Source organism: Pollachius pollachius, assembly GCF_949987615.1.
Source record: "Pollachius pollachius genome assembly, chromosome: 20".
NCBI classification, from domain to species: Eukaryota; Metazoa; Chordata; class Actinopteri; order Gadiformes; family Gadidae; genus Pollachius; species Pollachius pollachius.
The window spans coordinates 1583124-1599622 of NC_136953.1; the positions used below are offsets into that span (position 1 = coordinate 1583124).

The 16499-nt window shown below is 42.4% G+C and overlaps 1 protein-coding gene across 1 annotated transcript in view; it reads left to right on the forward strand.

The window, feature by feature from the left end:
- The window catches only part of LOC307091399 (inactive dipeptidyl peptidase 10-like), a gene marked incomplete at both ends in the record, with an annotated part of 93587 nt that overhangs the window by 47737 nt on the left and 29351 nt on the right, over positions 1 to 16499 (forward strand). Inside the window, 2 exons of the mRNA XM_079758365.1 lie at positions 9410 to 9462; positions 10049 to 10130. Of these exons, the coding sequence (XP_079614491.1) occupies positions 9410 to 9462; positions 10049 to 10130 (135 nt within the window). The remainder of the gene's footprint in view (positions 1 to 9409; positions 9463 to 10048; positions 10131 to 16499) is intronic.

Genomic DNA, 16499 nt, shown 5'->3' on the forward strand with positions numbered 1-16499 from the left:
TTTTACAATTAACTATGATGTCAGAGGCCCAAGTGTTTTGAATCTCTCTTTATAGCTTGAATTGAACGGTTGTGAGATTGCGATTCAAGGACAGATGTTTCCTCTATCTGAACAGGCGGCAATTGTACGAGAAGCATCCTCCGAGATAGGTGTGCGCTACATTTAAGGCAATAAGCAGGGATCTCTGATAATTTCCCCCTACATCTGACCAGGGAGGTATGAGTCTGTGGTGCCTTTTGTTGAAAAAGATCAGATTGATCCTCAAGTCCACACTGGAGTTATTCTAGTCCAACCCCTACCTGCTCATTAATGAGATGAAATACTGTACAATATTATTCAAAGTTCTATGGAAGTAAATCTGTTTCATCGGATTTTGAAGATAAAAACCCATTGAATTTTAAGCACTGAATATTTATGCATTGAAATAACGTATCTGGATTTTTTGCCTCTGAATTTAACCCTTTAGATTGTCAACAAATCATTTTCACCTTTATTTTTCAATGCTAAAATTTCAAAATCATATATTCAACGATAAAAAAATATGTTTTTCTTATAATGCACGCCGTTTAGTTTTTTTTACTGCAGTATGAAATAAACGATGAACTAATGCCTGAAGGCTATGTGAAGTGTGTGTGATTTCAGTGACTTGGCTGGATTTCCATGCAGGGTAACTGTACGTTCACACCAATAGCTGTAAAAGATGCAAAATCGCAGAATAGCTCAAAACGCAACGCTGTCCAAAATATTTACAGCTCATATCGCTCTTGCGATTTTGCTTTGCCATTTAAAGGAGCCGCGCTTTTTGCCAGCACCCTCATAGTTGAGGCAAGTGCTGCTGCTGATGCCAAAAACACAAGATAGTCATAAGTTTGGTCAATTTAAAAAGAATAATAAGCATAAATACATGAAACACTGAATAACTAATTGATGGAGTAATTGCTTAGATGCTAGATTATAGCTTAGTTGATCGCTATCGTGTGTGTGTGTGTGTGTGTGTCTATGGTATTGTTTATTATGGAAAAGATCCGCTCAACGGGAGCATTTGTGCCAGGCAGACACACGGCAAACGGACAAATCAGAAGTATTTTTTTGTGCGCAATCTCCCTGCTTCTGAAATGCGCGCACATCTCCACCCACCGCTCGTCCGCTGGTTTCCATCAGCATTCCACTGTGCGACCATCCCTTTTGCCTAATGCGGATTGCGTATGTCCTCATACATCGTTGTAATCATATGCTGGATGCTTTATTCTTTCTGTGTTTTTTAGTTAATGATCGGGCTATAATTAGCCCACGCAATCGCGGACAAATACGATGCCCTGCAATAGCCGCAATTATTCTCTCACGCACCATGATGAAGGAACAAATGTGTGGTAGGAACTAGGAACTAAAGTTCTCGCGTATGTTTACTGGGACCCACGCTGGCGAGAGACATCTACATTCCGATTGGCTGGCGGTCATTTACAGCCGAAACGCTTCTAGCTCATTTGCATAGAGTTTAGCTTTTTTCAACTCTCATTTACAGCTTTACAGCTTTAAAGATGAACTGAACTGAAATTTGAAGTTTAGTTAATATAACAGATGTATTGTCTGCCTTCTCATTGGTACAATAACTAAAAGTGGCTGAACTTGCTAAAAGGGATTAATTTGTACGGTGAAAGTGTTAATTATGTCACCGGGCGCCGCCATGTTGGATTTCACCAATCAGCTACGTCACTGGCATGGTAACCTACTCCTACTCTGTGGCTCTAGAAGCCATAGCAGGTAATAAGTCAGGCTCTGAGGCTCGCTGAAATGGCTACGGAAAAGCAAACAACCAGGTATACAGGAGGATCATACTGCATTGCCCCTGGCTGCAGTATTGAATTATATAGGGCCAAGGCAGCTGGGGTAATCATACATTTCCTCAGGCTACCTTTGAATAGGAAACCAGCCCTTAATACATGGCTGACAGCCTTAAAACTGACTAACCCTCCGATAGCCCCTGTCATGTCAATCTCCACAAGCTAGCACTCCGGCCATAAAGTGTATAAACTATTACTCTCCGACTATATCACAGTTCTGTTTCCAAGCTGCTAATTAAACCACAGCGGGTCTGTAAACAGAAGTTCCACAGATGTCTCGAAGTAGTTTCATAGTAAGATGTATCTGTGCAATATCCATCTGTGCAATATCCATCAACATCCACCAGAAAGTAAACCTCCAACATCCACTTAAAGTAAACGTGACACTCGTGAATCCGCCTCGCATCCATGCTCATCCGCGGGTGTATCTCCCAAAGTGCATCCAACATCTCTTTCAGGTCCCGTCCACCCGGAGACGATTTTTTTGGTGAAACCACGTCTTTAATAACCATGTTATTAGGCAGATAATAAACCATGTTCTTTAATAGGTCCATGGTCCCAGGGTGGTTTCAAATAAAACCGGACCTATGCGGTTTCGTGTTAGGATTCTTGTGGACACCTGAAGCGACGTTAGAGTTGCGTTGGAAGTTAGTTATTTTTATTATTATTTTTGTAGCTTTGAATACAGCCCCTTGGTCAATTTAATTACCAGCTGTACGTTAAAAAGTATTTCTACTCAATCTAAAAGGTTAAACAACTGCTATCTCCTCCTCGAGTTGAATGTTTTTATACAGCGGCGCGCAGGCTGGATGCGCGCAGGCTGGATGCTCGAGAACCAGCGCCTTGAATATGTAGGTACTACAGCGTTTGTACAGCTCGATGTGTTTCCGCAATGAGTCTGTCTTTATGGAGATATTCCTGAAACATATCAAAAGGAAAACGGATGGGGAAAGATCGTTTTGTGGTTGCTATTTAGGCGACGCTCCGGCGTCTCCGCTCGGACGTCCCTTAGAGAGAGCATGGCCACTTCCAAAACCTCTCTCACTCCGCACAGCATCCGAAATGCCCTATGCATGGTTATGCAACCTAATCCTACCATTAGATGGTCAAGGTTGACCGGGACCTCTCGGCAGCAGACCGATTCAACGGCAGTGTCCACGCTCTGGCAGCACCCACACGCACAACAGTCACACCCACACGATCCGAAGGTGGAGCCTGAAATTGATCCCTCTCCACCGGGTGGTAGTCGGACACTACAGGCATGTCCCTCACAGGCTCAAACGCGTAACCAGCCGTATTAAAACCACTATTTTCCGCCGTAGACTGTAGAAGACGTTCGCGTGTCTGTATTAACGACCTAGTCCTACCATGCCAGTGACGTCATCGAAAATGTCGGCGCTCTAATGCTAACAGACGCATTTTCTTTTGTTGCTAAAAAAGCTATATTTTGATTTATTAAATATATTTTTTAGCGTCATTTTTTTTTCAAATGGTCATAACTAACACGTTATCGATGTTGATTATTTCAGCTCAGTTCATCTTTAAAGCTATCGCTCAAGCATTTTATCGCTCCTATCCCTTCATCGCTCATGTCTAATAGAAAGTGAATGGACGTTTATCGCTCAAAACGCTTAACAGCTTTTGGTGTGAACGCACAGTAAGGGTAATTGTAGTGGGTAAATGAGCCCAATTTATTAGGGCACCAATTTGGAGTGATCCGAGGTCCCTTTGCCTGCGTTTGGTGTGATGCTGGGGCGATCGGAAGCCCGCCTACCACTGTGGAACGAGAGTGCAGAGCAGCCGACAGTATTGCGCACAGGGTGGCACCATAAGCGGCAGCAGCCTGTAGTTCCGGTGGAAGTGCAGCGGTTGGGTACTCTCTCTCATTGGGTTGTGAATGAGACGATGAAACCATTGGCAGCCAGCCGTTTATTCTGGTTATATTTTCAACAAGGGAAAATCATGGTGAGAGCCCTTAAAATGGCAGCCTCTCCCAGCCGGGGTGCACGTTGACTGACCATTTGCATGAAAATAAACGCATCACAGAAAACACTAAACATTAAACGACCCACTAAATATATATCTGAATGAGCATGGTGGCATACCTGGTTATATTTTCAACAGGGGGAAATCATGGATGAGAACCATTCAAATGGCAGCCTCTCCCAGCCGGGGTACACGTCGTTGACTGAGGAGAGGAGACAGCAACGCAAAATACCAGCCCCGCATTCCGCTAGAGGGAGCTCTAGCACTCCCACCACCACAGCCAGCGCAAGGATCTCGCTGGAAATGGCAAGTGGGAAGCACCAACCCCGCTACAGAAGCACGGCGTGCCTCGGGAAGAAGCGTCCGCCAGCAACCTGCTTTTAATTTGTCACCCTCATATCCGTATCATGCCACTCGGTGTGCTATACTGTGTGCTCTGCACGGCACGCTCGTTGTGCTCTCGTTATGCCACCGCAGTGGTATATCAACCGTTTTGCTCCAGCCCCTTAACGTGCGCCCGGTGTCACAAAACGAATACCCCCAATCCGAGTAATCGATGACGATGCAAAGGTTACGTTTTAAACTCGTGCATGTTTCCGCACGTGAACGACTTCATGCCTGTCTACGCTTCAAACTCGTGCATGTTGCGGAAAATGTGTAACAGCGCGCCCTGGGGTCACACTTTTCGGTGGGTCACAGAATTCAGTGTAACATTCTGTATAACATTCTGTGTAACATTCTGTGTAACACCCGCTCGCTCTCCTAGCATTTAGGATTGATTGCTCTTCCTTGGGTCCCCGATGTTAACGCTGAATTTCGAATTTTGCAGCTAACTTTGTTGAATTTGGGGACGTTGAAAATATTTAAGTTGAATTTTTTAACGTTGAATGTTTGATTCAGAATTTTCAACATTGAAAAATAAAGGAGAAAATTATTATGAGTTAAATTCAGAGGCAAAAATTACAGATACATTATTTCAATGCATAAATATTCAGTGCTTAAAATTCAATGGCATTATATTATCAAAAACCGATGAGACAGATTTACTTCCACAAAGTTTCTTTAATAATGACGAAACAGGTCCCTCAACAAACACACAGACTCACGGGTAAATTAAATCTGTAAATTAACACTCTACAATTACAAATGGGCTTTCTGCGCAAGTCACGGATACTGATATATACATTTTTGGAACGTATGAAATATGCAGATGTTCTTGCGTGCGTGACAAACTGTTGTTTAAGTCACTCTGGTTATGCTCATCCATGCAAAGGCTTTCCCCAATGGTCTGAAACAGAGGCGAATAGAAATAAACTTTTATCTTTTTCATTAGGACCTATTAAGTCATTTTAGCCAGTAAAAGGCCTCAACCTTTTCAACACATGTCTACTACTCATTTAAATGTAAAAATATTACAGCAAAACACACACAGAATACGTAATTATTCAGAGCCTGAAGACAGAGGGTTGTTTCTCTATAAAGGACAGCAGTTCTATCGCACGGTTCCTCTGAGCCATCACACGTTGTGCCATGTGGGGATGATTAAGCAACGTAAGTAAGAAATAGGTCTAGACTGCTTCTTTTAAAACCATACCGTTAGCAGTGATTGGTGGTTCAGGTTGCCGTTCCCTTGCCGGTCCACATCGTCCTGACCTTGAATCAGTCATAGGTATAAGTCAGCTTGCAAAGTACTTGGTGTCATGACGCCATTCAGTGGCTGTCAGTCACTTAGTGTCTGGATGCTGCTGGTTTTAATGATGGATTGGCTAATTGGAAGACACAATGTACAGAGATCTACTGTGGACTCGTTCAGCTGTCCAAGCCGGCCTGTCTTCTACCGACTCTGCCTCATTTAACTCAACATTAATCATTAATGAAAAAGAATGTCAGATGTTGTTGTTGAGGCTCAGCTCTAAACTACTAATATTGCTACTAGCTTCAGACCTGAAGCAGAGAGTGCTTGCCTTGCTGCAGTGCAACCATCATTTGCAGGGGTCATCTCCGGAGACAGAGGGATCACACCGGCATCATTGAACATGGGGTGAGGGGTGGGCATCACAGGGCTGACAGCAGAGGAGACAGCCGGGAAATGGAGGAGGCCGGGGGGAGGTTAGAGGAGGGACTGGTGCTCGTGTCCTCCAGAGATGGTCGGAGCAGATGTGTTCATCATCTCCGTGACAACACTGGTCTATAGAGAGTAATGGCCTGGCCCGCCATCTCCGTCTCCACTTGTCTTATGAATTTATCATCATCGCGCAACCAAGCCAGCTGCGTGCCGTAATGTACTGCAGCCACCGCTGCTGTCGTCTTTCCCGCTCCATTGTGATGTTTCTTCTGCTCTGATCCCCTTCCGCAAAGTCTTGAAGGAATAAAAAAAGGAAAGGTACATTTGCATAATGCCACTGTCTGTGATTTACCGTGAGATTGCTCAATTAGCAAAATATGGTCTTTGCATAAGTTACTCTTCAGCTGTGCGTGATAATGCTCCATATTCTCAGCTCAGCCCATAAAGAAGGGTTTATAAATCAGTGTAATCACTCTTCACACAACCTTGGATACAGGCTGTTGCAACACACACTTCCAATGAAACAACAATTGAAAATGGCTCGCAAATAATCATTTACCTTCTACGGGGTAACCGCACCTTTGGTTGTCTAGAGGCATACTGCAAGTCATCCCTGTTTTGAACTATACATCTGCAACTTGGTATTCTGTCGTTGTTTCATGACCCACATTCAACCATGTATTCCTCTCTCTGCCGAGCTGACAAAACAGGCCTTTTGTACCCTGAAGACACATTAGTGTTCAGCGCTGCTCAGAGTGAAAAAATAACCATGGCACTTCAGCAAGGTAATTTGTCAATGCCAAGAATAAATATTTTCTCGTAAGGTTACCTCTTAAACCTTGACAAACCACACTTTGTTTTCTGCAGACTTTTTCACATGTAAAATCGTTCCGCTATTGCTTCCCTGAACGAGACGTATGATTCAAAAAATGTATTATGCTTTATTGTTGTGCGGTTGCGGCTATTGCTGTGGTTGTTGATGTCCCCACTCTTAACATGTCAACTATGGTAGGCGATTAGCCTCAGTGTAGGTGCTGTATGATCAGAGTACAGTAACACACAGGCCCTGCCTAGCTGCCTGACACATACACCACCAGTGAGAACAGCCCCTCTCTGACAGGCTTGTAAGGGACTCATCCGCAGGCCTCTGCCACCCATCATGGGGTAATTGTCATTGATATTCTTTGAAAGATCAAGTGACAATGCAATTTATTTCTTCTGCGGCGGAGTGGCTCTGTGCAGCGGAGGGGGAGCAGGTCTAAATCTGGATTGAGAGACGAGCAGTGGTCATGTCACGTCCAAAAGCGATTTCGTTGACTTCAGCCGCCAGCTTTGAGTTGGAAAGCGGGCAAAGCGAGGGTGAACCAAAGCTCATTCATCATATCTTTTGTTCATCATATTTCTGTGTTTCAAACGGCGGCGGGGGGAATTTAATGTGGTAGTGTTATGCAAATGCTATGGTTGAGTATTGTGCAGCAGGCTTTGGGTTATAAACCATTATCTCCACAGGCACCACAATAAGAGTTCCCAGAGTGGACACTCATTTGGCGGGATAATATAAACTGACCCTAGGCTTCAAATTCTTCTAGATAAGTAGTGCAACAGAGGATGTGGAGTTAAGGAATAACATAGGAAGAAAGGGAAAATCGTAATCATAACTCACATATTGAGTTTGAATTGACAGATCTTATAAAGATAGGGGACCAGGTCCACGGTTTTGGTGACCTGTCCCCAGAAAGGTTTGATAAAAGAATGTTGTTTTAAATCATAGATTAGGAAGGAAGGTTCTTGCTTGCTCATTCATGTCAATTACAGTTGTTCATTAGTCTCGTGTCTGATCAGCTGTGACGCATATAGCTACGTGGAGGTATATCTATCGAGGTTGTACCATATACCATAAGCAGGCATGGCCGATCATAAAAAACAGGCTATCAGTACAATATAGATTCCCTATTCAGTTAGCTACTTGACTTGTTTAAACACATAGTAATCATTTGGCTTTCACTACATTTGTGAATTTTGTCATCATCACATATTGTGGTGATGACAACATTTTAATAGATAGATAGAAGTTCAAACAAATGCCCTGATTTTAATTTCAGCAGACCTGTCCCCTTAAACTAAGAGCACTCAGTAACTGGTTCAATTTGCTTGCAAGAGTCAGATCTTTCCAAAGTAAAGTAATCTCTCCTGAAATCATAGTAAGCCCTTGTTTGGCTAACTATACCATACCTTGAGATTTGCAGTCTAGTTTACCTCTGGAGTGTGGTTGGACAGACCTTGACCTTGGACAAGGGGGATGAGAAGGTCAAAAAATGAATGCAAATAATTGGTTTATGAATGACCACACGGTGGTTGGCAGGCTAAAGCAGTTGAGCACCTGAGCAGATATTGTCTTCGTAGCTATGGCATGCACTACCTTGTTAGCTTGCGACCGGTGTCAACAGGCTGATGTTGTACGCTATCTGAAGGTCGTTAAGGAACATTTATGTCGCCCAGGGGTTCCTAAACGAACCTGCTATTTGCCCATTGGTCCACCACATCCTCACGTGCAGTTAATTAAGCATATCCCCTAACCATGTCCAGGATGTTGCAGGAATGCATATAGAGTTTGAATCCACTCAGTCTCCTGCTTTGACCTCCTGCTGTGACCTACTCACTGCACCATAAGGTGCAGTGTGTGTGTGTGTGTGTGTGTGTGTGTGTGTGTGTGTGTGTGTGTGTGTGTGTATGTGTGTTTGTGTGTGTGTGTGTGTGTGTGTGTGTCTGAGTGACTGTGTATGTGAGTGAGAGTGTCAGGAGTTCTGGCTTGGCTGTAGATGTTGTGTTGCCCAGGAATGTATTTTCTAACTTCATGGTCTAACTAACTTCATGGTCACCCCCCCCCCCCCCCCCCCCCCCCCGCCCCCCGACACACACACACACACACACACACACACACACACACACACACACACACACACACACACACACACAAATAAACTTTCACTGAACTGAGAACAACATTGCAGTACTTCCGGTTGTATTGTAAACAACACATCATCGACTTTAAGACATTAGACGTTGTCTCTTCTGCAAGTTTGGGAATTACTACTCAATGTTTGCTTCTCACTCTTAAGAGCTTTGGGCAATGGGTCACCATGTTCATTTGTGAAATAGAATAAAAAAAAAGATTTGAATTTAATCTTAAGCTTTTCAGGACATTAGGTTAATAGGGATATTTCTTCTGCAATATATCGAACAGTGATTGGTTGTATAGCCCATGCTCATAATTATTCATAATTATAGTTAATAAGGTCATTAGTTTTACACATTCTGAATCCCCAATGTGGTTGATTAGTATATTTCACCTAACCCATTTCTAAACTATATCTTGTCCTTTTATTAAAAGACTGATTATGGTACTTCTGACGGTTGAGTGTCTCTAGTCAGTAGTAGGCTGCCTACAGCTTTCATTTAATTTCCTCCACAGATGATTCCAGCAATAATTCTCCTGATTTGATTTGATGTCCTCCAGGTGTTCCAGCACTCCTTCCTTGCGTCGTATCTGATCTACAACCTCCACACCAGGTGAGCAACTCCAGTAAGGCCCATGGGCACTTCAGGGTGCAGAGGGCTTCAGAGTGAGACCTAGGGTGGATCACTATGAGTCACAGCCTCAGGAGTCACAGGGCTCAGCCCAAGGATATTACCATGTCTTACGATGGCTTGTGTTTCAAGTTTCTGATGAAAGATCTGATGGTAGGTTAGTAATGTCTTGTGTCAGATGGACATTGGGTCACTACGTTGATCAGAACAGATATGAGGTAGTGTCGTTTTTAGGTCAGAGAAAAGTCTAGTTATAGTTATTGATAATTCATTGACATTGCTTATGCTTTCTTTATATTGTGTGATCTTATGGGTATGGTCTTTTCAGTTAAGAGATTTCCTTGCTTTCCATTATTTAATATGCACCATAATACCTCCTGTCCATCATGAGGTGAGGTTTTGGAAGAGATAAAGTGGGTGTTACAGGTTGTGAAATATTTAAATGTTTTGGGTATGATGGTGGTGGGTTCTGTTAGATTAAAGCTGGCCAAATTGGTGCCTTTGACCTGGGCTGGAGTGAACATGTTATTAATAACAGCTGACAGCTCTCTTATGGTCCTCACCTCAGGGAGGTGCGGGAGTTGAACCCGCCAGAGGTGAGCGACTCCGTTCTGCAGTTTGCATCCTGGGGAGTGAGAGACCAACAGCTGGTGAGTTATAAACCACTACATTCAAATTGAGTGGGCGCTAAACACAAACTGTTTCTTAAAATAGGATGTTTATTGAGGAAGCATACTGTGGAATATTCTCCACAAAAGTTCACAAAACCCCCCCCGCGCAATAATCTAATTTAGCATGTGTGAATACCCACATATTAAATCAGAAATTTTGAATACAACCGAAAATAATCCATCCTGCTCCATTCTCCTGCTTTAGTCGACGCCTTCCTGCAACACCTCAGTATACTGTGTGGCTGACACTTATCACCCGCAACACATTGCGCTAATCTGAACGGCACACAAACAAGCAGCTCCACTTTGAACACAAGGGGATAAGTGCACGGCAGAGTGCGCGTTCTTGACTCTGCGTTGGTTTTTCTTCCACTCATCAGTTTCCTTCCCTCACAGTATGAGTGCAGCAGGAACATGATGTTTAAGTCCAGGCCTTGAATATTGACCTTAATGCCCCCTTTGAGCATCATAACATAGCCTAAAATAATGTATTGTGTGTAAAATATCTGCAGGGTATGTATTATTGTTTTCTTAGGCCAGCCCAAAAAACAAACGGAATATATATATATATATATATATATATGTATATATCCGTCACCAAAGCAGATTATGTGTGGGTGTTTGGTCAAGTTGTAGCCATTGCATTAAGTCAAATGGTCTGACAGCATGTGTTGTGATTTGAAAGTTGTTTATCATGACAAATGATGCATGCATAACAGGTTATTTTGCATATTGAACCTTACTCTACATGGTGGACTAGATTTTATGCAATGTGAGTGTCACTTCAAAATATTCTTGTAGCGTGTACTTAACGAAGCATTACACACAGCCCCCGAGGGATGCCATTGTAAGTGGATTGTTAAAGACAAGTGGCCTCTTTACGGAGCAAGGTTTGTGATGTGTTTTAAGATTACTTTGAGGAATGTTAATGATGGACTAGCACAAGATTAATTTATTAGGGGTCCTATGAATGACGTAGGAACCCAATTGTAATCGTTAGCATTATTAGGGGGTCCTAAAAATGACGTAGGAGCCCTATTGTAATCATTGGTATTATTATTTTTAACCTGACCTTTTGGCTCAAAAAGTAGAAAGAAAAAATAGAAAGTAGAACTCGTAAAATGAGTAAGGGAATCAAAAGATGGGCCAGAATAACACATAGGTGGCACTATAAAAAGGCCTGGAAGTTCAGCATTGCCAAGTACCATTACCACTAGGAAGGTTCAATATGCATGAAACTTGTTATATGCACCATTGGTCATCACAAACAACTTTCTAATCACAACCCATACTGTCAGACCATTTGGACTTAATGCAATGGCTACAAGTTGACAAAACACCCACACATAATCTGCTTTAGTGCCGGAGATGGTGTCAAAGTCATAGCAATAACGCTAAAGACCGCAGAGATATACATTTTAAAGTGAAATATATGAATATCTCCGATATTTAAATAGCTCTAACATTGTGTCAGAAACACTTTTTGTTTGTATTGTGATATAGCGAGTAAAAAGGCACCAAATACAAATAAGCATGTAGTATTCACATCTCCAGGAAAGATATATGGTACCTGTAATGATCTCGATCCTCATGATTACATCACGATAAAAAAAACAAAACATGCTGTAGTTTTACACAGATTAATATTCAAACGAAAGCGTTTAAAACCAGCCTTACCTGCTTGATCATGAATCTCTTCTTGAGTAATGCCTCAGCACTGAGACAATAAGACTCCACATAATCAGTCCATTACTCCACCGCTGTGGACAAGCTATGTGATTAAGCGTTTGATAGCATATTTATCTAATTTACTTGCAATTTATCCCGGGCCCCTGTGGATTGTGTTTACGAGGAGGCCCTACAGCAACCACGCAACACTCTAATGACAGAGTGGCCCTCCGTTATTCATGAGGACTTATTCCACCTTCTTTGCTACTATATCACAACAGATAAACACATTGTACTCGGGAAGCGCCCTGCTTTGAAGACCCGCCTTGGCTTTGTTTATCCATGGAGTGTGCCCAGCTCAGCGTTGGTATAATGTGTCGGCTTGATTTGTTGAATAAATATGTGCAAAAACTTCAAAGAAAATATCACAAATCGTCAAAGAGTGGGAGTTAATGACTCTGCAACTCCTCATGAAAATATAACGCAGGGTTTGGCGGGTTTCACTACCAGAGATAACTACTGGGTATCAGGGTAAGGGTTAGGGTTAGATAACTACTGAGTGTCACGCATGCAAATATTTGACAGGTGATTGGAGCGGTGGGGTGAAAACATTCCTATTGGCTGGGTCCATAGAGCTCCATATGCAGCCTGTCTGTCTGTGTTTCAAAAGCAGCTGGAAGACAAGCAGGAAGCAATCTCTTTAACACTACATAGAAGATTACATTAATTACAAATATATCCCCTAGTATCTCTCTCTCTTTGATTATCCCCCACAAATATTCACATGAATATATCCACATGTATATTCAGTGCATTTGGAGACAAGTCTTGAATTAAGTATTAAATTAGTTCATCATGAATGCAATATGACTTCTAAGATATCCTTGAGTTCAATAGCAATTCACAGCGTTCAAATTATTCCATTCAACTGTCGTTTAAGGTTGTTGCTGTAAGTAAGTCAGTAAGTAAGTCATTTCAGCTTTATTTAAGAGCACCTTTTAAACATGTTTACATGTCTCACATACATCGCAAAAATAATTAAGAAATTGAGGGTTGGGCTGAAGACAGCGAAGGCCTGATTACCTCTAGTGTTGTGGTTGGAGAGAGGGATGGATTTCAAGAAGAGATGTGAGGATGGGACAGGTGGAGAAATGGAATGAGACAGGAGATCAGAGCTGTAACTGGGGGCAAGGTCATGCAGTGCCTTATATGTCACCAACACGTTCTTGAAGTCTATACTGAACTTCACAAGAAGCCAATGGAGGGATGCAAGAACAGGTGGAATGTGGGACGAACAGCTAGTTCTAGTTAAAAGCCTGGTGGGTGTATTTTGAACCAACTGTAAGCGATTGAGAGCAGCTTGACTGAGGCCAATATGATCTCCAACCTAAACCACACACTGGGTTGTTTGTTTAGGTCGTCCAAAATGTCAAACATTTCTAGCAATGCATGCATTTTAATTTGAAGTCAAAGTCAGTGAAGCAATAGGATGTTTAGTTTTTTAGTTAAAGTGATGTTTTCTATCGTTGCCATGGTGATGCATATAAACTAGTGATGGATTCAATGATTATTTTCTTTGATTCAGTTTGCGTCGGTCAGTTTGCCAAGAAGAGTCGTTCAGAATCATTGTTCGTTCGTTCGTTCGTTCAGTCGAGTTTCCGGTAGCGGTGAATCGAGTCATGGAATGCACGGTTCTCATCTGAGTCAGTCAGACTCAGCGCCTCCCTCGTTCTCATTCTCAAACGATCGTGGATGTCGGTCATCGATCAACACAATATTACAACTTTAACCAAACGCAGCGGGATGGGGGGTGTAGTTGATTATTGGATGTTTAACATATCAGCAACATAATAAACTTGATTTAGCAATGATGGTGGGGGTCCCGGGTGGAGAACGAACCATGAAAGAACGAGACAGATAGACGAGACATTCAAATATTTGAATAATCTGGCATGACACAGAGTACACAAGTACAAAGATAGCATGCATTTTCCATTTAACTGATATTGAATCGTATTATCGTACGCTCGCTCACTAAGCCTCTTCACTCTTCACCACTCACAGTCAGTGAACGAACAGTGAGTCAGCGAGTCAGCGACTAGTGGGTCTGGGAGGAGTCGAGTCTGAGAACGAACGAGACGAACGAGACGGACGAGAGAGAGAAGAATCAGTTTGGTTCGTTCTTGTTAAAGACTTGGTCAATCGAACTGATTCAGTCGCGAACAACCAATCACTAATATAAATGCTGCTATCCCTGAAATCGAGCAGCTGGCTTGTTGTTTGAATCATTCTTTGTGTGTCAGGTTAATCATTTCAGCTGGTATGTTATGTGTTCTTTTAAGTAACTCATTTCGCCCTATTTTAGCGATCTGAAACGCAAGTATGAAACGCGAAACACAAGTAGCTTTGTGGGCGGATCTCTGGCGCTGTTGCTTTTATACAGGCGTATAAATGGCTCTTGCGCCCGACGCAAATCTAAAATGGGTTGGTCTGGAGTAGCTTAATTACCCGTAGGTGTGGTTTGGAAGTAACATGCAATAAACCAATGAGAGTTCCATCTCCCATCTCCTTTTGGACTTGACGAGTTGATTTTTTGACAGTGCGTTTGCAGTCGTGGCTGAGACAGATGCATGACCACATGAATTTCAAACTTCAAATGGCTTTGTTTATGGCCAAATAGAAGGCCTAATGCACACATTCAACTGTGGAATTGTGTTAATAATATGCATGTGTCCCCCCATTAATATACATTGCCATGGACTGTATTATGCATTACGTGTTCAGTTTGCATGTGTTTAAACAGATGGGTGCACACGTATTGTTGAACTGCGTGCCAAACATTTTCACCCGCATTCATTCAACTTTTAAACACTCACTCGCGGTAAAACCATGTTTTCTCACGATCAAATACTAAAAATCCCTAAAAAAAAGATGTCTGTGTCGAGAAAATATGTGTTTGCTATACGGTGTTTGCTGATGCATTGTTTTAAAAGTACAAATTATTTCCGCTGTATCAGCTGTTCTTTCCCAAATAATTTAACCAACGTTATAATTTACACTAAAACGAGATTTTGTTTTGGAAGGCTGGGATATACTTTGCTCGAGTTTATTATTGTTATTATTATTACTTTAACGCATGGCAATAGCCTACTACAGTGTTCATTCATGCAGCCCCCCCAGGAAAAATGTTTCTTCAATCCACATGCTATTTCTATGCAGTTTCACACATATGAACAATCTTTGACATCATAATATTTAAATTAGGCCATTCGTTTGCATGTTTGTTCTGTTTGTGCTACATTACACTTACGTGTGTAAGCTTATGTTGCAGTTCCGACCATGAATGGCACGTCAAAATGGCGCTATCCGCTAGTGCATTTAGACCAGGTATTTGCCGGTCAGTGGCGCGATTGCTTTTTGGATCACTAAATTAGCACCAAGTATCATTTGCGCCGGAAAACCCCTCTGCTTTTCCCCCGACACGCCTCTCCAGGGCACAAGTGTGGTGGCGTTTGCTGCGGGGGGAAATCAGCTTTAAGCTGCGTGCAAACTAGCAACGATACATGCGTCATTGTAGAAGGTAGATTGCGCTTGGTAAAAGATAGGGCCAACGATGTTCTTTCAACAGAAACGTAGATGTTTTGCACCACAAAAAACGTAGTGACCCAGGGATGACATTTGTTCTTCTTCTTTAGGACAGATCAGGACGATGTGTATTTGCATCAATAAAGTAAAAGGAGACGAAAAGTATTTTAAGAGACAATTCTAATGGAAACTTATGGTAGACCTACAGGAAGTGAGGCAAATACACCATTCATGGAGCACAGAAGTACTTGGGAGTGAGCGAGAGAGACGTCTTTTCTGTTTTATATGAATCAGGGCGTTACGGCCGGAGGTTATGTAATTAGTATGTGACTGAGGGGTCAGGAACACTATGGAGTGAGCTAGAGACCTGGGGTCTCTTTTATATCAAAGAGGGCTTCAAGGAAAAGTATGATTGAACGTTTTGGGGCTCATGCCCTCTAGGAAGTATCTCAAAGAGCCTCAGAAAAGGCTCCATCTCGGAACCTCTCACCCCACTGCTGAGATTTTAAGGTAAATTCTTCCCAGACGATTCCCCACCACACCGATCCGACACGCAAATACACACCTTCATCTCATTAAAAAAAAGTAATGAGCGAAAGGCACAGGGACATTTTTATATCTCATCAGTGGCATGGCGCGGGCCGCATTAGCGTTGGGGTCAAGGTTGGGGTTACACCGTCCACTTTTTGCAGACTCAGGATTTCCAGAGCGATCCCACAGCGCCCCGGGGTTAACAGGTCTAATAGCCATGTTCTGATCTCTTCAAATTAATTTAGATTCCGTCCTTTTAATGTTTTTCAATGGCGCATTTGATGATGATTTTTGAAACACTTCATGTAGGGCAAGAGCCCCCAAAAGAATATCGTATTCCCTTGAGGCCCTCTTTCATATATAAGAGACCAAATGTCTCTATCTTACTCCCAAGTCATTCTGTGTCCCAACATACAGTAAGTGTTTGTTTCACCTATTGTATTTCTGCAACCCCCGTGTAGATCATTTTAGTAGCCTATTACAATGTCTACCTTTTACTTTATGAATTGCATTCATGTTTCGAAAACACTGAAACTGGCGTTTCTTGCTCATGCTGTCCCTAAC